Source organism: Empidonax traillii, unplaced genomic scaffold (genome assembly GCF_003031625.1).
Source record: "Empidonax traillii isolate 1590-97213 ecotype Southwest subspecies unplaced genomic scaffold, ASM303162v1 scaffold209:size809316, whole genome shotgun sequence".
Classification (NCBI taxonomy): Eukaryota; Metazoa; Chordata; class Aves; order Passeriformes; family Tyrannidae; genus Empidonax; species Empidonax traillii.
In genome coordinates, this window is record NW_020955402.1 from 620693 (window position 1) to 644153 (window position 23461).

The following is a 23461-nucleotide window of genomic DNA, read 5'->3' on the forward strand; positions in this document are numbered from 1 at the left end:
ACTCCAAAGCACTGAGCAATTTAAAATTCAGGCTCTGTTATTCTGATTGATTAGAGTTTCTTTGCTCAATTCACACATTTAGAGAATTCTGATGGTATTAAAGAATGTGGCTTTCTGCCTTGAAACTCCACCTTTTTTTATGTCGATGATATTTAGTGTTTATGACACATAAAGGAGAAGTGGATGGTGTAAAAATTGCAGTCTTCAAGAATGAGAGAAGAAATGCCAGGGAAAGAAATTATTGATAATTCATTAAGTTCAAAGAAAAACATCAGAGTTTAATGTGAAATTCCCATGTTCTCTATTTTCAGGATCTTGAGGAAAATAACTAATAGGAAAGACCCAATCCAGAGCTTAAGTAAAATTTTTAGCACTGAATTTGGAACACACATAAAGAAAAAAGTATTAAGTAGATTACTTAAATTACAGTGAATTATATAAGAGTTGGCATTATGCTTTTATTATACCCTGTGAGTTAAAAATGATGATAACTCTGGATAAACTTTATCAATTGATTATGAGTCATCTGAGAAAGCATCTTTAGACTGTAAAAAGAGAAATAACCCCAAACCTCTTTAATTTGCTAGAGATCAAACTGCTGTTGGCAGAATTTTTGTTTTGTTGTGGTTTATAAAAAATCTTCTACGTTGGTAGTGAACTTTAAATTTTGAAAATGTCATGTTTGTTTCATAGTAAATTGTCCCACGAATAGTGGAACAAATGGAGCTTTGCTTCCTTTGGCACTGTGCTCTTCATGCTCAGCTCCCAACTTACATCCCTGGTGTCCTTCAAACCCCACTGATTCCCATAAACTTCTCCAGCTTTCTGAGAATTTTAGCCCTCTATCAGTTGCAAATGACGGATGAGATCAGAACAGGAGCAGACAGGATGGTCACAGGAGCTTTGTTTCCTTTGGAAAGCCATCTGACCCAAAGGTCAGTGCACTGTGTGTGCAGAGAAGGGAGATGGTGACACTGGCAGTTCCTTGCATCCTTTTACATGTTTTTATGTTTACTGCAGGGCTTTTTTCGAAGAACAATCAGATTAAAGCTAATTTATGACAGATGTGATCTTAACTGCCGGATCCATAAGAAAAGCAGGAATAAATGTCAGTACTGCCGGTTTCAGAAGTGCCTCGCTGTTGGAATGTCACATAATGGTAAGTGCACAAAGCATACTTGAAAATAGGAGAGTTTCATTTGAAAAATAACCTGACACATGAATAAGATTATTCAATGTGCTGCTTTAACACCTGAAGTCTTCAGTTTCTTTACACCAGACAGATCAGAAATATATGTTAGAGAGATTGCCCTGAGTTTAGGAGACTGTGTGTGACTGGAGATTACTTTCAACAGAAAAATCAGAGAGGTAGAGATTTGCCTTTCTGGAGGTAATTCATAATGTAACATGTCAGTTGGTTTTACTCTCCATTACACTGTTGGTAGTTCTCCCTGATCACATTTCTGTAATGCAATGTAATTGTTATTTTTTGATTCATTGTCCTATTTTCTGACAAGATTCTTTTGCATACTGTAGCTCAACATGCCTTTCCTGTAAGCTGAAAACTTAATTATGAGAAGTGGACTAGAGAATGGGCTGAAACTTTGAAAGTAATAGCAACTTGAATTTGATAGTAGAATTTGTAGGCTTAGACAGGAAAGGTGTTTGCAGTTCTCTCTGACTCTGTGGTTACCACAGCTGAGCAGATTACACGAAGCATATCATGGTACTGCTCTCTTGCATAGAATTTGTAAGAAAGTCCCTCTGAACTTCAAAATTAACAGAGCAGTTCAAGTGGAAATACTTATGAATGTTTGGATAGAAGGATGTAATGAAGATTCTTTGTTGCCTTTCTTTGGCAAAGCTGAGTAAAAACAGGAATTAACTGTCATAACATAGAGACTTATGTAATTCTAAGGGTAAAGAATTGCAAACATGACTGGGAAAATAATTTCTCTGTGGTTTTTTTAGAACTTTCATTATTTTCAATATAAAAAATGAGTGTACTGTCCCCAAGAGGAAAGCTTAACTGTGGTTTGCAAAGTTAATACATGCACTGAATGTAAATTGCTATGGGAAATGTTTTCCTAATAGAAAATATGGTTTTCAAATTCCTGGGATGCAAAAGTAACACTTAAAAATAAATCTAATTTTGAAATGCTACTGTGGGTATTTTTATAGTAATTCAGAATGGTTTATTATTATTATTTTCGAGGTGCATGCCAAATTCTCCCATAACCCAGCAACACAGCTCCCAGTTGTGTCAATGGGAACCCTCTGCAGTTCCATCAAGAAGGGGAAGGCCAAGACCATTCCCTCTGGCTTAGTAACTTAAAGAATAATTTTAAAATTAACATTTCACCTGCCGTTTTTTCCTGTTCAGCCACTGCCAAGGCAGGAGCTGTGGCACCAAAGGGGCCCATGGAGGGAGGCATGGAGGGGAGCAGGAAAGGGCAAAGCCACTTGTCCCAGGGCTCAAAGGGACATTTCTCTTTGTTCCAGCCAGGAGTTCACCTAAACACAGCGTTGGTGTTTCTATTCCAGTATTGCTTCTCCATTGGCCTTGGTTTGGTTTTTTGCCCACTCTGGTTACATTACATTGCATGAAACACCTTCGTTGTTCATAATTTATGCACAAATGTATAAAAAAGAGCTGAATTTCACCTCTGAAGACACAAGCCTTTATGAAGGGGCATAAAGAAATGCAACACTGGGTGTTGTCAATGACACTGAGATGCTTCTTAATGTTAAATCTTCAGATTAAAGCTCATCACATCACATGTAAATTGTAACGGCTTGGAATCAGACCGTGGATTGTTTGTGCCTGAGGGTTCCAGTCTAGGTCTGTCTTTGTATAGATATATTATTGCAAAATGACCAGGGCCCTTGCAGGAGTGGGGAATGCCAGGAGACCCTGAGCAGCTACAGCCACATTTTTTCACATATAAATGCTGCATACCACTTGGCTAAAGGTTAAAAAAGACAGTAGTGTTCTCATGCTTGGAATATTGTTTTCCTTTCCTTCTCTAGCCACAGTGCTGCTCTGTGTTTAACCCTGAGTTGCTCAGATTGTATTTTGAAGTGCCACTAATCAGAAGCTTGGTTCTTTCATTTTAGAAATGTCATTCTTTTTTTTTTTTTTTTTCTCCTCTACTATAAGATTTTACTTTTATAAACCTAAGTACTGTAATGGAAAAAAGAGAACACATGGCACTATGTCTTTGTCATCAGTTCTGGGAGCAGTGAATTGCTCAGTCTGGGCACATGTCTCCAGTAAGCTCAGACAGGTATCCCCCTTGGCTTTATCTTGTGTTTTCTGTGTTTAGGATCTATGTGGGGTCTCCTTTACGCTCAAAAATAATCCAGACAATGAGAAGAATAGAGTGTCCTACAGAGTAGTCTGTAAGCAATCACAGTGACTTCTCCAGGCAGTAAAATCTGTAATTAAGGATAAATGTTCTAGTTTTTCCACAGAAAGCCAAAGGATGTAAAAAGTAGCATATAGTGTCTTACCATACTGGTTTTATATTAGTAACATTTGGAGAGCTGTAAATGCAAGTAAAAGAAACAACTGCCCAAGGAAAGAGGGAGATCCCACGTTCCAGCTGCAGGCACATGCCCAAACTTGCAGCATCTTGTATTCCTGGGAAAGAAACTGCCACCTGAAGCCCTTCCACCCTCGCAGCAGGAGCAGCAGGCCGTGATTCCAGAGCTCTTACAGCAGCTCCTGGGCTTGTCCCTGCCCTTCCCATCCCTGCAGACTCAGATGGATCCCCTTCCCGGGCTCCTGGGGGATAAGGCAGAGGCTGAGAGCAGATGGAGGAGAGAGAAGATGAACAGAAAGGAGGATCAGTGGTGCAGGGCAGAGAGGATGAAGTGAGGGACACAGGGGAGGTGGAGGACAAAGCAGGAAAGGATGTCACCCATCCTTGAAATTGTGCTCGACCACCAGAAGTGCTGTGAGTTCTTATCCACCCTCTGAACCCTTTTCCAACCTAACCTTTGTAAGCATTGTCATCAGTCCCCCCTTCTTCTCTCCTCAGCCAAAATCTCACTTTCCAAATTCCTTCCAGAAGCCTCCTGGTGCCTGACTTTTGTCTCAGTCCCTTGAAAATGACTGTCAGTGATTTTTCCAAAAGGAAACCGATAGGCTAGTCTCACAAAACTGAATTTTGCCCCACATTTTGCCCACAATACTTTAAAACATCAAACACAATCTCCTGCAACTACTATAATATTTTAAAATATATTCTAAAGATTAAAAAAAATTAAATCCAATGTCTGTGAAACTGTAAGGTAAGAATGTTTGATTTACAACTCTCTATGTTGTTAATGAACTGTGATATTTCAAATATACTTTTGAGTCCTAATCACCTTTTCTTTAGGAACCTTTATTCTCATCATTCATGAATTAGATCAGAAATCTTCCAAACACTCCTGTTCATGAAATAGGGATAGTGTTTAAAAGTGGGTCATGAAAGATCCGCTGCTTAATTAACCCGCCCCAAAACCACTCCTTCAGAAAGAAACAATCCCGTGTGGGAATGGCAGATTGCTAATAAACATAAAATCTATGCAAAAAGAAAGGTGTATAACAGAGTTTACCCCAAGTTTGGGGCAGGGAGAGATCACCCCAGTGCAGCACTTGGATCAGCTGCTCAGCCACCTGTGGTACCACCGGGACTTGGGCTGATCTGCCACACTCTGTGCTCCCTGTGGGAGTGGCACCTACTCCTGCTGCTGTTTGGGAGTGGATTTCTTCCATTTCCACTTACGGACAAGGAATTGAAAAAAATATTTTTTAAAAAATAAACCAGGAATATTATCTTTTGCATTTTATCATGTTTTTTATTCTGCATATTATCATCAAAAAATTGGCATCATGAGCCCCCATGCCAAGGATTCCTTAGAAATAAATACCAAATGTCTATGCAGCTTTAATCAGGTGTCTTTCTCTGCCTCTTTGGGCTTTACATCCCTAGTAGATTATGCATAAAGGTGTTTGCATTCATAAAATTTAGTCCAGTGAAGACATTGCTCTGATTTAACATTCATTTCTCATGTGGTTTTCATTGTATGTGTAAAAACTATCCAGTGTCTCAAACACATGGAAACAAAAAATGAGATATGATTCCAACAAGGAAGAATACTGAAAAATAACAAAATAATGAGTAATATTTAGCTTTTATAATATTTTTTAAGCAGATATCTCAAATCACTTTTCAGGAAGTAAGTATCACCATCACAAAAAAAAAATAAATGGCAAGTGAAAGAAGGTACCTACTCTAAAACTATTAACAGTAAATGAAATATTTGCAGTGCGATGAATTCCAATGCAATCTGTAAGTCAATAGAAATAATTTTATATTTGAAGCACTGGGGCTTATAGCACCTGCCTGCTTTGCACAGGTAATTTGATGCTCTTTGCCTGGGATAAGCATGGGATTCTGGAACACCCTCAGTGTACAAGCCATTTTAGAGCTAAGTTCATATTAAAGCAATATCTGTCCCCTTTTTTTTATCCCTTGTTTGTAGGGATAACCCTGCTGGAAGGGAATCCTATGCCAGTGAGATTTAGGATTATAAATTTGCTCCTGCAAACCTCAGCTCTCGAGAACAGGTCCACAGCAGAGTTGTGTCTCCTTCTGGTGTTCAGTCACCAAACCATGAAGAACAACCAAGCAAATCTGCAAAATGCAGCACGTGCCACCCTGAGTGTGCTGAAAGAGAAATGCAGAACAGTTGCAAAAATAAACCACCTTGTTTCCACAGCCATGAAATGAGACAGCTGATCAATAAATATAATGTATGAAAAAAGGAGAGGGGGGTATTTTTGCTGGCAGAATTATTTATTCTTGAACAAAGGTGTCATTTTTGCCCACGAACACACTGCAAGCAAACGCATAAAAGAAAAGTGGCTGATCCTTTCCAAAATAAACACCCTTAGTATAACCATCTATATGTGTGATCTTACAGCACTTTTGCTTCATCCAAGGAAGACACTAATCACTGAAAAAATATTCATAATGTTTCTATTTCCCCCTAAGGTCAAAATGCAAACTTTTTATTTCTTCTTTCCTTTTTTTTTTTTTTTTGTTTTCTTTTCTTTTCTTTTCATTTCTTTTGATGCTCTTTTGTTCTGTTTTGTTTTCATAATATAAAATCAATTCTGTTTACCAAAATGTCATGTGATAAATCAGTCTTGGTCTTGGTGGCTCGTTTGGAATATAACCCAGTTCAGTCCCCACATGAATAAATAGTGTCCTGGACAGCGAGGGCATGGGTGCAAAAGCAGGAAATTTAGAGTCTACCCTGTGTTGGTACTGAGCAATTTTGAGATCATGTGATGAGGTAGACCCCTTTTATGTTCTTTGAACACTTCATGTACATAGAGGTACCATGAGGAACTCAGTCTTTTCTGGCTTTTTTATTCCCTGGACAACCTACTTTGTCATTCCATAATTCTTATGGTAACATTTTATAGCACTTGCTATGCTAAATTCTGCTGAACTGTTTAGGAATTTATTTCTGCAGGGCATGTGAGGGCTTTGTTTCTAAATAAATGAAGAATCTGAGATGCATATGGTGATTTGCCCCAAACAATACAAGGCTGAAAGGCGGTTCTTACCCTAAGCCAACAGAATTTTAATATCTTAAATATTCTTCCCATTTTATTTAGATTGGAGGTAGAACCACGGGGTTTCACCAACCCTGTCAGGTGAGCTGACAATAGATTTGCATTTCCAAGCAAGGTTTGGGCACATAGATTATTTCTTTCTTTGTCTGCATTTCCTTAAGGCTCTTCAGCTGTTTGCTGTTAGGGGAGAAAATCCTCCTTTCTCACTCTCCTTACGAGCTCCGAGAGCCCACACACAGCGAAAGGTGCCAGCAAAGCCCTTCAGCCCCGCTTTGTGAGGTAACTGCTTGTGTGTCCTTCAGCCATCAGGTTCGGGCGGATGCCGCAGGCGGAGAAGGAGAAGCTGCTGGCGGAGATTTCCAGCGACATCGACCAGCTGAACCCCGAGTCTGCCGATCTGCGAGCGCTGGCCAAGCACTTGTATGACTCATACATCAAGTCCTTCCCCCTGACCAAAGCCAAGGCGAGGGCGATCCTGACAGGAAAGACGACAGACAAATCAGTTAGTTCCCTCTTTTTTTTTTTTTTTTCTTCCTTTCTTTGGAGTAAATGATTTACCACGCTGACAACACGTCNTGTGTCTGAAACACAGGAAATGTTTTTAGATAGAATAAGTAAACATTATTTGAAAAAACTCCAAGTTCACCTAATAAAATACTTGAAACCGGTACAAGAATTTGAAGGTCATCTTAACCTTTTTGTATTCTCTGATCCTCTCTTCCCGTTTTCCTTCTCCTTCCCCAAAGGTTATCTCCCACACTATCTGTTTGAGGTGGATATCAAGCTGTCAGGAGTTGGTTGCTGTCCCACTCAAACATCCATATCACAGTGTATTATCAGCAGTAGCTGTACCCAAAGGCATATTCCTTTTCCTAAGTGTCAAATGATTCCCAGCACCACCACCAGCACCAGCCTGAGCTATGATGCTCTGATGACTTCCTGCTTTTAACTGGGTTATCTCAGGTCAGATTGTGCTTCTGTGTTAGTACAATCTGAATTTTAGGAGAATGTACAAGAAAATCTTGGAAAAGTAAGAAACAGTGATGTGTGTATTTGTGGGTTGCCTCAGAAGTTTCACTGGCATTGCATAAAAATCTTCTGTATCAGTGAGAAGGAGGATAAATAAGAACTGATCATTTTGGTAGGTTTTAAATTTTGTCACTATTTTAATACTGAAAGGACAAAATAGTTTTCCAAAACTTGTAACTCTTAGTTTGATGTATTTTCTAGAATCAGTCAGCAATTTATTGTCAGGATTATAAGAGACCGTATTTTATTTTCTTTAACAATTTCGAAGACAAGAAAGAATTTGGAGGTATTTCAGGCTTTCTTCCTTTCTTTAAAAGCAGTTAAAATACTGATTTCAGTGGTGTCTCTAAATTGGTTGCACCCCTCACACAAAAACTTTAGATATGGCAGACACACAATTTGAGTAACTTTCAGCATGGAATATCTGAACTACATGGTTTATTTATCCTGCACAAACTGCTGTGCTAAGCCCACTTGAAGGTCATTGCTTTTTCTGTGTCTTTCTGCAGTTCCCTCTCTGAATCAGACACATATTTACTGGGAAAGAATTAATGCAGCAATTTAATTTTTAATAGCTATGTACCTGCATTGGGAAAAGGAACAGAAGTGAGTTGTGTAATTATATATATCCTGTTTCCTCCTCTTCATCCTAAAAATGTCACCAGGCCCGATCCTTTTTTCTGCAGCTGCCCACTGTGGAAGGTGGCAGAAGTTTGGGCAGGGCACCTGCAGTGTTCTCATCTTCCATTTTCCAGACATTTCCAGGGAGTTTGTTTCTGAGGTCCCAAACACATCCACAAACCCTGCTTGTGTCCTGTAAGGGTGTGTGAAGCTGTCCCAGAACTCAGTCAGTGTGTGTTTTGCTGCTCTGCTGTGCTGGCTACTTAACAACCATCTGTGCCTGTGAATTAGACAGATAGAGAGAGAGAGAGAGAGAGAGAGAGCGGGAGAGGGAGAGGGGGAGAGAATTTTTATATATATACGAATTTACATACATGTATGTGTGTGTGAATTTATATATGTATGTGAATTTCTATATATATATGTGATTTATATATATATTGATATATATGAGTTTATATCTATATGTAAACATATAGACGTGAATTTATATCTCTCGATGAATTTTTATATACAAGGTTTTATACATATATATGAATTCTTATATATATATGTGAGTTTATATATGTGAAATTATATACATGTGAAAAAATATAAATATGCCATCAATTACATTTCCTTCTTTATTAAAAGTTTTTAAATTAATTAATTAATCAAGTAGGTTAACAAACCTACTTGTATCAGTGGAAATTTGTTCAGTGCAGCCATGAACTTGTCAGTCATTCATCCTCTAAAGAGAAGATTCTTTAAATAAATTTGAGAAATCCTCACTTAACCACTTCTTTAAAACCGGGAGTTTCTTTTGTATATTCCCAAACAGATTGTTTCCAGATCCTAATGAACATATTCTGGCACCACTTTTTCTGATCTGCTTTCAAAATCAGTTCATTCCAGATGAGTTTATTTCAGTCAGACTCCTGCTTGTGTTCTGATTTGTGCTGCTGTAGTTTGTATCATGTCATTTGTGTTTTCTTTCCTATAGACAAGTTGTGGGGGGTTAAATATAGCCTAAGTTGGTTATTTTTAAAGGAATTAACAGCAAAATGCTACATTTATCAGATAATCAACACCAGAAAGTTGATATTACTTGTAGTATTTCCCAGAAGAACTTGAAAACAACATGTCAGTATATGAAGGAATCAAAATATAATTAAAAAAAAAAAAAGGAGAAATCAAAATCTGTCCTTTTACAAAAAAGAAGTATATGCTCAGAAGTGCAAACAGGTCCCTGTGCACTTGCCAAATTCTGTTGTAGAGAAGCCATTCTAATTCGGGTAAAAGGAGGATCATTTTAGTGTTTTGTTAAGCATTCCAAACTTTGAATTCTGGAATTATTTCATAAAACAAAAAGCAAATAAAGAAAAAGGTAGAAATCACGGATATTTTAAAATAGGGGTCCCTCCCCCCCCCCCCCCCCCCCCCCAATTTTTGAAATTATTTTTAAACGTATCAGCCAAAGTATAAAGTGGTTTTTTAACACAGATTCACAGACCATGTAAGAATTCCTAAAGAACTATTGGGCCTTCCACTTTACCATTGTGAGGAAAATGCTTTAATAAGTTTAGGAAAATGTCCCTATTTAGGGTCACCTCCCCTTGCCAGGTCCCTTGTGACCCCTGAGTGATGCCCATGAGTTCCACCCGTTTGCCACTCCTGTTTCTCAGGAGCCCAGCGTTCCTGGGAAGGACAATTGGAGTAAATCGCCTTTTCCTTCTGTTTTCAGCCCTTTGTAATTTATGACATGAACTCTCTGATGATGGGAGAGGATCAGATCAAGTGCAAGCACGTGTCCCCCCTGCAGGAGGAGAACAAGGAGGTCGCCATCCGCATCTTCCAGCGCTGCCAGTTCCGCTCGGTGGAGGCGGTGCAGGAGATCACCGAGTTCGCCAAGAACATTCCAGGCTTCGTCAACCTCGACCTGAATGATCAAGTAACTCTCCTGAAATATGGGGTCCATGAGATCATATACACTCTCCTGGCTTCTCTGATGAATAAAGATGGAGTTCTTATATCTGAAGGACAAGGATTCATGACACGGGAGTTTCTGAAGAGCCTGAGAAAACCTTTTTGTGACTTTATGGAGCCCAAGTTTGAGTTTGCTGTGAAGTTCAATGCACTGGAATTAGATGACAGTGACCTGGCAATATTCATAGCTGTCATTATCCTAAGTGGAGGTAAGTGCTCTCTTATTTTATATGATATTTTATACGATATAACTGACACTTTTCGTTCCTGTCCAAGCAGGAAAGTGCTCAGCACTACAGGGTGGGAGGGAGTTCATTTACACGTAGTTTTTTTAGTAATTTTCAACTTTCTTTAAGTCATTTGCCACTTTTTCAGTTTCAGACAGAAAGTGAAAATGTAAATGACCTGATATTAATGGTGGAGCCGGAAGTGCCTGCTGAGTCAGCAGTTCATTTGGGAAGAAAACAAAATCAGGCCTGTCTTTGGGAAAACAGGAAGGGTGGAATTTCATTGGCAAGAGCAAAAATTCTGCATGAGATTTTTTTTAAAACATGCAATTAGATTGTGGGGCTTGCTAATTGTACACAAATAGCTTTGACTCCAGAACCATTTCAAAATACGTGTGGTATTGGGCTTGCAGGATTGTTATGGTGCTTGTATTGTTTTTTTCATTCATGCAAGATAATGTTTTCCTTTAAAAGGGGGGAAGGAAATGCATTTCTCAGGAAAATGATGGTCTCCTGATGCCTGAGGAAAACAGGCACTGAGTGCCTGCCCAATGTGCTCTGCTCAGCTTTCCTCAGCTGCTCTTTTTGTATTATCTTTACATACCACTGAATTTTCAGCTTTTTGCAGCCAGTCAGGGTGTTCTCTCTGTTGCTGAGGTGATGTCACTATTCTGGTTGGGGACTTCAGTTCACTTAGACACCTTTCTGCTGAGAGTTTGAGATACCAGACCTACATTTCAAGCTCTCTCACTTTGGCCAACACTATCAAGTTAGTGATGTTGCACAAATAAAATTTTACCCCACTGATTTGTGTGTATTTTGGCTTAACGTGGGACTGCAGAAATCACTGGGAGGAATGTGCTGAATGCTCTGGATTCAGCTCCTCTGCAGAGCTACACAGAGGATTCTGTTATTAAATTACATTTGAGCAATCAGACACAACCACATGCTATTGTTCTAAAAACAACCATGCTGCTGAGAGAGCACTGTTATGTATAGCTTCGTTTAAAATCACCTACAATTCCTCCCGGCGCTCACTTTCATTCAGTAAAAATGTGGTATCACAATAAGGTTTATTCCACTAATTCCACTTCAAACAAGGAGAGTTCCCAGCAGACATTTCCTGGTGCAAACCTCTGAGCACGAGGATCCCCGAGGACTCTGCATTAATTCAGCAAGGCAAAAGACATTGCTGGTATTTTTTGTTGTTGTTGTTGTTGGCTTTGATGGGAGAGGAGAAATTATACAAACACATTAGGGCACTGCACAAAACATGCCAATAATTTGCATCTTTTAATGTAGTGAAATTTGACAGATGAGAAAAAGGCCTCTCAAAATTGACTCCCAATTGAAAAAAGGGACCTTGCCATCTGCAAAGCCACGTCTTCAGCAGTGTTTGGTTTATGTTAGAGGAAATAGATATGATGTGACTAATCTTACAATTTAGAATGCAGGAGGACAACCCTCCACATAAAGTAATTGACTGTGTTGAACCAGATTTATCAACAAGTCTTTTTTTTCTTGTGAATCATTTGTAAACAGAGATCTGTAAAGAACTACTGATTTTTAATCTCTAATTCTTAAGTCTCTGAAGCAAATCTGTATAGATACATAAAATCAGTCCTTTCTAGGAAAATCCTTTAATTTCTGGATAACAAAAATCTCACTACCTTAATTCAGAACTGGGGTTTGTTTTCCAAAAAAGCATGGTAGCTACTTGTAAAAATTGAGCTTATATTTTGAAAACAATTGAGCTTTGTTGCCAATTAGAGGAAGGCTTTTATCATGGATTTTACAGTCAGATATGAGATATATCTGAACTGTGGGACTGTAATATCCCATGTGTTGTGGAACTGAAGTCCTGTTTCTCAGCTGTCTCATGTGCTGGTGTTTCTGTAAGAGCTCTGTCCTTGCAAAACTGTATTTCTGTAAGAACTGGATGAATACAGAACCAGGATGATTTCACTGACACCAGGATTTCAAAGACAGTTCATATTACCTTGAGGACTTTTCTAGCTGCAGGAATACTGCAGTGTGTAAGTCCCTTCAGGAAGTCCTGTGTACAAATACCTTTATTGAAAAACAGTTTGTGAAACCAAAAAAGATCCAACCAGGAGCTGTAATTGTGAGAGTGTCATTAGCTGGTGACATTCTGTGGGTGCTGCTGGCTCAGGGGGCTGGCTCTTGTGCAGCTCTGCAGAGAAGAGAAGGGAAAGGGAAAGCTAATTCCAGCTGGAACATTACATGTGGAGAGCTTGTCATTGTGAAGTGTTTGGAATTTGCCACAAATCCTGTAAAACAGCTCAGCCTTTTGATACCAAAACAGCTGTATTTGTCCGGGACATAAAACGGCAAAAACCCATATAACAAAATAAAAAAAAGAGGCTGACAAATAAACTGCAACAGCAACAGAATGAAAGTACTTCCACAGTTGCTCATTTTACTGTCCCTGAGCTGCTCAGTGCAGCATCCCTGTCTCAGTGACTCCAAGTGTGACTCTGAACTCATCACTGCAAAACTGAGGAGTTCTTACTGGGGGAGCTGTAAAACAACAAAAATGCAAACAAGTTGTTGTAGTGTGAATTGAATGCTGATGAGGCAGAGACACTCTTGGTGAGCAGTAGGATATCATCTTGTTTGTTCAACAGAAATGCTTTCTGCCATTAATAGCAGTGGCAAACTCTTATTACAACATTCTTTTAGTTGGGGTGACTTTGCAAAACACCCTTCAGTTAAATGAGATTTGGAAAGCTTTATCGTAGGAGATATCCTCCCTCCCTGCTGGATTCCTCTGTGCCACTGAGACACATCCTCAGTGAGTGCTGTGCTGTGCATGTTAAAGAACTTGAGGCATCTTTAAAAATGTTATATATTTCTGAGTCAAAATTATAAGAACATCCTGAGAAGGTTTAAGGAGAACAAGCTGGATGTCTCTGTTTGGGCAGAAAAGAAAATACTCCAAACCTTTTTGGGATAATCCAGGTTTATAAACAGAGCAAATTCACTCGAGCAGGTTGTTGTCAAATACGGAAAAAGCTCTGAAGGGAATGTTGTAACACGTTTCCATGGCATGGAGGAACTCTGGGGGATGATCTCCTACAGTGCTGAGGGTCCCTCTGGCAGGGTTTGGGTGCAGTGTTTGTGGCAGGACATGCCTGAACAGACCCCGATGCAATAATGCTGGGATGGGAATTCAGAGCTGCTGCTCCATTCCCTTCTCTCTTTCCTGAGTGTGTTCTTTACAGGAAATGTTAAGCCTCGAATCCGTGCTGCTTCTTCAAACACTGTAGTCCAGAATTTGGCTGCATTCTGGGATCAGCAAAATTTGCAGTTTTATCACTGAATAATAGCAAGAAATATTCATATTTGACTGCTACACCAATCCTGCTCTTCCTTAGAGCAAAGAAATGCCTCGTAATCACCCCAAAAACTGCAGATAATCATTGTAGGCACTGAACCCAAATCCTGGTGACTACAAGGCATGTGACAGTCTCAGAAGAAAAACCTCAAACTGCTGACTCATATCTGCCTCAGCAGAAGCAGTAGCACAGTTGTTCACTCAGCCACATCTTTGCCTGTTTGACCATATTGAGATTTTAGAATGTGTATTTAAATGAAAAATGTGCTTGTTCAAGGATATTAAAATGTCAAGACATGCAGATGGCAATTTCATATGTGAGGAGCATGAAAAGGATATTGCAATTATTGTTAGGAAATAAGAAAGAATTGTCCAAATCTGTAAGTAAATAAACAAAGTATTTTCCCCTGAAATAGAAAAGAACATCAATTTACACAAAGTGGTACTGGTGGCACTCAGAACTCTGGGACAATCAGCTTTTCCTAGTCCTTGTAAACATTTTTTTTACTTAGAACAGCTTCCTGCAGAATTTTCAAACCAAGTGAAGCAGCTGTGTGACAATGAATTAAAACAGAAAGAAAATCTAGATTAAGAAACAAAACAATGAAAAGGGAAATGTGGTACTCTCCTGGCACAGTCCACATGGTTAAAAGGCAAGTCACAAACAGCTCATAAAAAAACAACTAAACTTCAAACAATGATCTTGTGTATCAGGGAAGATTTAAAGTGGTGTCAAATCACTTTTAGTTACCTCTCACCTGAGTCATTTCAACGCTTTGGGCCTCTGTCACCAAATTTCCTTGTGTCATAAGAAAGTCCTCAAAAACTCATTGTTTTTGTCTTTCCCTCACCCCATCAGTTCCCTTTGCAGTTTTCTTTGTGAGCTTTCAAACAGCAGGTTTTGGTCTCGTTCAGCCTCTTCAAGGGCCTCCACCAGAGTGTCACATCTAATTTCACACTCCTCTTTCTGTTCCTTCCTACTCTCTGTCTGAATGTTTCCCAAGGTTTACTGATAATTTGTATTTTTGTCTACAAGCCACATCTTTCTGCAGCTCCTTACTGCACAAAACACACCTTTTGGTCCATAACCAAGGGCATCCCAAAGCTTGAAACATAGCATAATAGCTGGATGTTGAAGCTCTTGCCTCTTATTTCCTTTTCTCCTGATACATTTCTTGGAACACAAACAGCATTTTCCTCTGCAAGAAATTTTTACTGAGAAAGTATTGCAAACTGTCAACACCCCAAAAATACTGTCCATATCCTGGAGTTCTCATTCATGAAAAATCCCTTTGCCTTCAATGGGAATTTTCCTTCCTCTTGAATTGCCTTGTTTAAAAATAACATCTGATGAGCTTGTAGGCTTTTGTCATAGTCATCTTTTCTGACTCTGGTTCCACTGGGTCATTACAAACCCATCAGTTCTCCAAGGGAGTTTAAGGATTTGAGCCAGTACAATCTCACTGAACTCCAGTTGACCTTGGGCACCTGAATTTTGGGGTTCCCTATAAGATCCAGACTCGGCAGAGTTGCCTCCTGGGCTCTAAAGTTGACTGGGGAGAAGTGTTTGAATGGAGATTCACTTCTGAAAAACTCACACCCTAAAAGCTCCCACGAAGCAGCAGGGGGCAAGTGGAGATGATTCTCAAGGGAAATCAAGGCCACAGTCTTTGTGCTTTGGGATTTTTATATCCCTGCACCCAGGGTCAGACCCAGCTAGTTCAGAGTTCAGCTGCAACACACCAGGCAGATTTAAAGCGATTGCAACCCAAAATTATTAACAGCTCTGAAGCTCTGAAATCTGGGGAGTTTTGGAAAGCATTAAAGAAGGCAACTAAATTCTACAACACATGCAGTGCATTCAGGAAATCAAAAATAAATATCTAACATTGATCAAAAATTCTCGGTCTAAAAAAATAATTGCTTGAAAATATTGCCAAAGGAAATTAATGAAAAGGAACCATTTGTTTGGAGACAACTTTGTGCTTGCAGATGTTTACTTGAAGACTTTCAGACCCATATTTTATGGTGTTATCAGTTGAGTGGGATAAATAAGCGATGTCTGCAAGACAAGCACGTTGGCAAACAAATATCGAGGTGCATGTTCAAAAGTCTGTCACTGCTGTTTGTGCAAAGCTATCCCCAGAGCTCACCTCTTTGAGGCTCCTTTGCTAATCAGTGACCTTGGTTTTCATGGCTGTGGATGCTCATTTGTTTTCCTGCCAACTCTGCCTTTTAGTTTACACAGCAGTTTTTTCCCATGGAGTAGAAGCCCAGTGTATTTCTGAAGAGCTTTGTTTTCTCGTAGCCTTTTTTTCTGGTGTACAGTCAAGCTGAGTTAGTAGAACTGCATGCACAGAAAGGTTACTAAAATCACAGGAAATAACTCCCTGGTTTTGAAGTTTTTAATAAAGATCAAATGAAATTATTGCTTTGGGGAAGTAATTTAAGGCAAGATATAGGCCCTGCTTTTTATTGATCAACCTATCAAATTAGTTTCTCACTACACAGCAAATGTTATTTAAATTACCCGGGTTCGATTAACGGTCGGGGCCCCTCCCCGGGCAGATGGAGCTCGTTAGCCCGTAAGGCAATCCATCTACGTCCTGAGGACCTCGCTGCCACCATCCAAGCTCGCTTGGCCCCGGCAGATGAACCTCAGGATTAAAGGGTGGGCTCAGTTCCGCGCACACTGTGTCTCACCTAAAAAATCCAATGCGCAGGCTGGAAGGTGGAAAGACCTTCCCCGGTTCTTCGTTCGCGAAGAGACTGGCCACACACTGACTCCTTTTTCATGGAGTACTCTTGCAATCAGGATGTGTTAGCTGTATAAAGTAGTTTAGCAGTAACAAGTTCGTGGTGGTCATTGTCACATGTGAGGGTTTGACAATGTGAAGAAACTTTGATTGCTTAGACATTGAACATTTTGTTAACTTTCATTGCTGTGGAATCAAATAATTTATTACCTCAAGTTAGAAAACAAATGTTACAAATTCTGTTAAACGATAATTGCAGCCACTTAAGAATGTACTTGGGGACAGAGAGAGAACAGCTAATTATGATGAGGACAGTAGCAGTTAAAAAGAAAGCCTTTGCTTCTTGCTGAAGCAGAAGATGTGCCAAGGCTGCTGTGGGACTCTGGCAGCTGTGGCTGAGACATCCAGCCCAGGCTCCTCCATCTGGAGCAGAGCTGGCTGTTGGCACGAGCCCAGGAAAGGCATTTTCTGCACAGGCCACATCCATCAGTCTGTGCCTAAGTGAGGAGCTGATGCAAAAGCCAAACTTCCTAATAGCAGCTGCAGTGGGGTGTGGAGAACTGACCCTGTGGTGTTTCAGCCTCGTGTGACTGCAGGAGTGGAATTTCTGCCCTTTGTAAATGTTGATAGGTTCACATCCACCTTAGCAGGAAACGTTTTTAATGGTAGCTAGTACATGCAAATCAATCAGAGTGTGTTGATTGCATACACTGTATGTAGGAATCAGAATCCTGACGCTGCTTACCCCCAACAGGATCCCACTCTTCCTTTCCACAGACACTCCCAGTTTACTGTGGAAAGTGCCCTGTAGTAGAGTATAAACCTGTCTCTGGAGCAAATTGCAGTAAAATCTAACAAATGAGCACATGAACTGAGTGTCAAACAGTTCTCAGGCAGCACCCTGTGGGAAGGGTTAATCCACTGAGCAATGGGTAAGAAATGAGGACACGAGGTCCATGGTTCCATACTCTTCATAAACTCCTGATTTTTTCCCCAGACCGCCCGGGGTTGTTGAACGTGAAGCCCATTGAAGACATCCAAGACAACCTTTTGCAAGCTCTGGAGCTGCAGCTGAAGCTGAACCACCCAGAATCATCACAGCTCTTTGCAAAACTGCTCCAGAAAATGACGGACCTCAGGCAGATTGTAACGGAACACGTGCAGCTCTTGCAAATCATCAAGAAAACCGAGACAGACATGAGCCTTCACCCACTCCTACAGGAAATCTACAAAGACTTGTATTAATGACCAGAGTAGTTCTAATCCGCTGACATAATGTATGTTCTTCAGATTGCACTATTTCTTTGAGGGAAAACTTTGCATACCTAAGAAATTACTGTGAAACAGCATTTAAAAAGAGAGAGCTTAGTATAGTAGATCTATTTTATGCATATTGTTTATAAAGACACATTTACAATTTACTTTTAATATTAAAAATATCTATATCATGAAATTGTTGGCAGTATTTTCAGAATTAATTTTTTAACTATCTTATTTCTTAAAATTGCTTGTCCAGTATGATTGATGCTTCACTCAAGTTGGTTAAGCATGCAGCTAAATTTTCAACTAAATAAAAGTTCTTTCTCCTTGAACATTTCTAGGGAAACATTTTAATACTACATTCGATTTTGTGCTCCCAAGGCAGCAGCAAAATAAAATTGAGTCCCAGATTAGTGTAACTTCCTGTGAGAGTTTAAAAGGCAGAAGTTACGAGTGTCAGGTCTGACAGTGTTTGTGCCTTCTGTAATATGATTTACAGAGCTCTGTAAAGAGGGCTTGGTGTAAGACTTACTTTGCCCCACCACTTGTAGGCAAACCCAAAACCTAGATACCATTTCAAGAATTAATTAAGGAATATGTGGTACTGAGCTGGAATAGGTTGGTACACAACTCTTGGCCTGAGACCTTCCCAAATTATTTGATGAGCTGCCATTGAACAACATAGTCAAAACCAATAGAAAACTGGAATAATGTGACTCCTCCTGAAGAAAAGCAAGGTTTGAATTAATTCTTGAGAAGATGCAGCTGTAATGGAAACCCTGCAACACCAGTTTGACTTCAGCTATCATAGTTTGTCACTGGCAAAAGAATGCTGGCAGATGTTCACTGCTGCTGAGATTGTGAGTTTTCTTGTATATGTTGCCCTATAATGCCACCTGGGAATCCCAGTGGGGCAAAGCACAGGAGAGGGAATAAATGTAACAGTATTTTTTTCCTCTTATTTACTTCCACTCTCTTTTTTGGGCATTTTTGGTACTGGTGTGAGATTCCCTCAGATTTACATTTTGCCTGCCCACATTTGATAGTTTGACTCCCACAAGTCAAGTGGGTGTGGGCCACAGTGGTGAACCAGAAGAGGGAATTTGGGGGAAAAAGCCACCAATTGTAACTTCCCTATCACAGCAAGGAGCAGTCTCCAGCTGAATATCCTTGCTTTCCTCCCCATGTCCATGTTTTGTTTATGTATCAGAGTGTGCCTTCAACCCAGTGAGACAAGCTGAGTGGGGATCCCTGAGTGGACAAAGATGGAATGGAGGGGTCTGTGTGAGTAGGACCTTCAGGGGGTATAAATCTACTCCCAATGTAGACCTTGAAAATCTAAGTCAATGCAAATTATGCCATAAAGAAGCTGAGAGAGATAAACTGTAAAAAAACCCTTCAGCTCATGCCTTCTACACCTGGAAAAGCTTCCCACCCTTTATTTCAGGTGACCTCTGGGGCTGTGGTCAGCTGTAAGCATTGTGCCCAGCAGGGGTTGGGGGGAATTTAAACCTCAGGGTTTAAAGCCCCAGGTGGAATTGCACTGGCACAAAGTCCCTGTGAGGCCCAAGTGAACAGCTTCCTTCTGGCTGGCTTTGCAAAGAGCTCATCTCAGGTAACTCAGGAGTGATTGCCCTGGAGCAGATGCAGCATTGCAAGTTAATCCTCAGGATTGCAGGTTTCCTGCACAGTTCAGTTTAGGCAAGTTGTGCCAGCTGAGCATCAGATCCTGACAGGAATCCCATGCACACTAATTTATGGCTGTTACAGCTCAAAAGAAATTATTCTCTCTCTTCTTAAGTTATTTTCCACTGGACATTTGAAAAGTGGCCACGTCTCACTCGGTGGGAGGACCTCCATTAAATGGTGGAGGTCACACCCTCCAGTAGGAGGACGTGTCAAGGAGGAACTGGCACTGAGGAGGACCAGAGCTCCAACACTGAATTCCTACAGCAGTAAGACAGCAGAACTGCTGCTCTGAGCCTGCATTTCTCATACCATCCAAGTTCCCATTGGCCTCAGCAGAAATGGAAGTTCAGAAATAGTTCCAAAGAAAAAAAAAAAAAAGAAGAATTCCAGGGCATGGTCTTACATAAGTAATATTAAAAATTGTCTGCAAAGGCCCGTGGCAGAGGTGCTCTGACAGTGGAACTGAGGTCAGCACTTGGTCACAGCAAACAAAGCTGTGTAACCCAGCAGCACATTAACCCAAAGAGCTCCATTCCACTACTGCAAGGGGCAATATTTTCGGGCCTGGCAGTTCAGCAGTGACAGTGTCTAAGCCATTCAGCCCATATATTTGGAGTCTGGTGGTGTAATCGCAGTCACAACAGTCTGAGGTGAACGGGAAGACAGTTTTGCAGGAGCAGGTGTCATCCTTTGTGAGGATGAAGAGACCCAACGCCCCAAAGCCTATACTTGTCTTTCAACTGTATAAGCTGCTCTAATAAAATATATTGCTCTCCCTACATTCTGTCTTCTCTCACATGTTGATAGTAATTCACCATGTTTTCCTCAAGCCATGGAAAGTTTTGATTTTTTTATGTGAACTACTAATCACTGAAATGTTCTGATTCTAAACGGTTACATCATGGTTAACAAGTTTTGCCTAAAATACTTTTCTACAAGAATAGGTCTTAAGGGAAAAATGTTCATTTAATGGACAATTTCTATGTACTAATTTAGAACAAATGACTGTTATGAGGATATGAAAACATTTTCTCAAAAAATAGCATTTTCTCTTGTGAATTCTATTCAGAATTTTGATCTAATTGTAAATACTTTCTGTTTCTATGGGACTTTATTTATTAAAAACAAAAACTTGCTGATGGGAGTTCATAAGTAGATTGTCACACTCTCTAGAGTTTTGGTTAGAATGGGCTATGCCATAAATGAACAATTTGGGTTTTGATCTTCAGTGCTACTAAAAACATTGAACAGCTCAAGAATAGAAGCAGCTGGTACGTGGCTGCCTTTGAAGAGCTGCAGTTTGCTGGTGTTGCAGTGTCGTTCCTCAGTCACCTGTTCACTACATCACAACATCCTCAGGGATGATGTGGGATCCTGGAGCATTCCCACAGGCTTTAAAGCCTCTGAGCTGTTGCTCTGTCTTGTGTTTTACACCCCTCTGCTTTTCCAACAGCAAAATGCTGGAGGTAAATCGTGTCCAGAGAAAGTCATTTGGTGTTCCTGCACATGTCCAGCAGCTCCCTGCCTATTTCCCTCACCATAACAGGCATCAACCAGTCAGCAAAACATTTCCTGTGGAAGCTCAGAAGTCCCCATTAAACAGGGAAAATCACCTTCTTCAGACAAAGTTCACTGGGGACCAGTTCTGTGGGAAACGTTGCTGTGAGCAGCCCAGACTGAACATTTAGAGATCAAAACCTTTCCAGCATCCCCACTGTTAGAGCAGAGGCAGCTGAGAGCATTTGCAGCCCCTCAGTGTCCGTGCAGGTGATGAACCCACCCCCTTTCAGCACCGTGAAAGCTGCGCTGGGTTGTGTGTTCCCAACATCACCTTCCCTGCCACAGCCAGCCCTGGGCAGTCCTGGAAAATGGAATTCCTGGGGGCTCCTGTCCTGGCTTGTGTCACAGACCACAGAGGGGCCAGGGCCTGCCCTGCCTGCTGCTCCTGAGCACACACACTCTGGGTGTCAGTCACAGCGAAGATCCCCTGGGATCAGGACTGCAGGTTGGATTGGCAGTTGGAAGCTCCCTCTGGAAGTTGAGTCCGTTTTAATGGGACTTCTTTCTGTCAAGTGAGAGGTAACATCTCTCCCTTCAGTGGACCTAACGTCAACTTTGTAAACACAAGCTATACCAAGCTGCAGCTAGAGATTAATAGAAGGAGAAAAACAAAAATTAGGGGGAAAAATCCTCCTGGGTTGGTCATACACTTATCAAATGCTTCAGGTTTTCATTGGAGAAAATGATGTGCCTCATCATAAATCCCATCCCAACTGCCTTGCCTACAGTGGTTAAAAATCAGCTGCACAGGGATGTGTCCAATATGTGAATATAAGCAATACACTTTCACTCTTATCAACACCACCTAGGCCTGAAAACGGCTGTAGGAAAAACAATTTCTGAATTTCCAATTTTCCCTTTTGATATGCAGGATATGGGTGTGAAATCAGAGTGGTCAGGCAGCACATCTTCACTGGTAAGAGAAGAATCAGGAGTCAGTGACTGACCCAACAACAAAAGAAAGAAGGAAATGATTCCAAAGCTCCAGATGCAATATAGTATTGTGTTATGTGTGTGTGTGCACATGAGCAAGGACACACACAGCATTCAGTTATAGGACAGCTCCCAGCCACAAACTATTGCCAGTAATCCATGGGTGGAAGAACTCCAGACAATAAAAACTCCTACTCATTACCTTTTCCTCATACATTATGACAGTTGCCTCAAAACATAAACCTCTCATTTCCCAGTACAAAAGGACTGTTTACATAGAAGTGATTTTGCTCCTGGCCAACCTGCATTGCCCTCTGGTCCTCTCCCTCCTCAGTCCTCCTCTGCCACACCCCTGCTTCCAGGAACATCAGTTCAGCCGGATTCCTCCCCAGTCTGAGCTGTCAGATAACCTCTCCTCAAGTCCCAGTGCTGAGCTGGAGACAGATATGAGCAACTGCAGCTCAGGGGATGGAGATGGGGTAGGGTCACTGTGCTCATTCATCAGACCCTGCAAACACCCTCTCAGCCCCAAGAACTCCACAGAGCATCCCTGCTGATGGTATCCCAGGCTCTGTTCTGCACAAAACCTGCCCACTCTGCAGAGACACCAACCCTTCCTCCCAGTGTGCTCAGTGTGGCACCTTGGAAACTTGTCCTGATCGTACTCACTTGTCTGCAAGGCACCTGAAGTTCCTAAATCAGATTAGAGGGCCCTGCTGGACTTTGCCTTACAAACACCAGCACTGTTCCAATGATCCTGCACACCAAGACCAGGCCGGGAGGGAATTTTTTGCTGCCTTATTCAGGATCCCCAGACAGGATCTTACAGGTTTTTACCTTTATTCTCTCCAACATCCAAATGCCTTATGGACACAGTGTTTGCAAGCAGTTTTAGTCTAACAAAGCCATGACCCAGTGCTGTGCTGCCAAAATAGGAATGGTTAGTCCAGCTCAGCCTTTCAGGACCCAGGTCTTCATTGCTTGATGTCCCAAATGCTGTGCTGAAGGATTGCAGGAACCTGGGCTGGCTGAGCCAGAGCACAGAGGAGCTTCTGTGGGCGAGTCTTACTCTGGGCAAGCATTACTCAGGGCAGCAACTCTTAGGTTTTGGGGCTTAAATTCCTCAGGGCTTCTTTGAAATGTGAAATTAATTTACTTCAATAGATTTATGCAAATGGCCAAGATCAGTTTCCAGCTCTGTAATGGGACGAGTTTCTGATCAGGATTTTGCCAACTGAACGTAGCTTTCTGCTTCAGAAAAGGGTAAAGCCAAGAAAGAGCTTTAGCTGAAAGTGAAAATAGTCCTTCTATTGAGACACATATTGTTTGAGGACTTTCTTTTCAATTATTAAGCTTCCTTATTGTGTTGGAAATGGGTAGCACTTTCATAACAGCGTTGGCCAAGAGGAATATCCATGGCTCATTA

General features: G+C 40.9%; 1 protein-coding gene across 2 annotated transcripts in view; it reads left to right on the plus strand.

The window, feature by feature from the left end:
* The window catches only part of PPARG (peroxisome proliferator activated receptor gamma), a 52332-nt gene extending 33793 nt beyond the window's left edge, over positions 1–18539 (plus strand). For both annotated transcript variants that reach the window (XM_027887421.1, XM_027887420.1), the window contains exons 4-7: positions 1021–1159; positions 6940–7139; positions 10011–10461; positions 17591–18539. In XM_027887421.1, the coding sequence (XP_027743222.1) occupies positions 1021–1159; positions 6940–7139; positions 10011–10461; positions 17591–17838 (1038 nt within the window). In that variant the 3' untranslated portion in view covers positions 17839–18539. The remainder of the gene's footprint in view (positions 1–1020; positions 1160–6939; positions 7140–10010; positions 10462–17590) is intronic.
* Positions 18540–23461: the final 4922 nt, after the last annotated feature.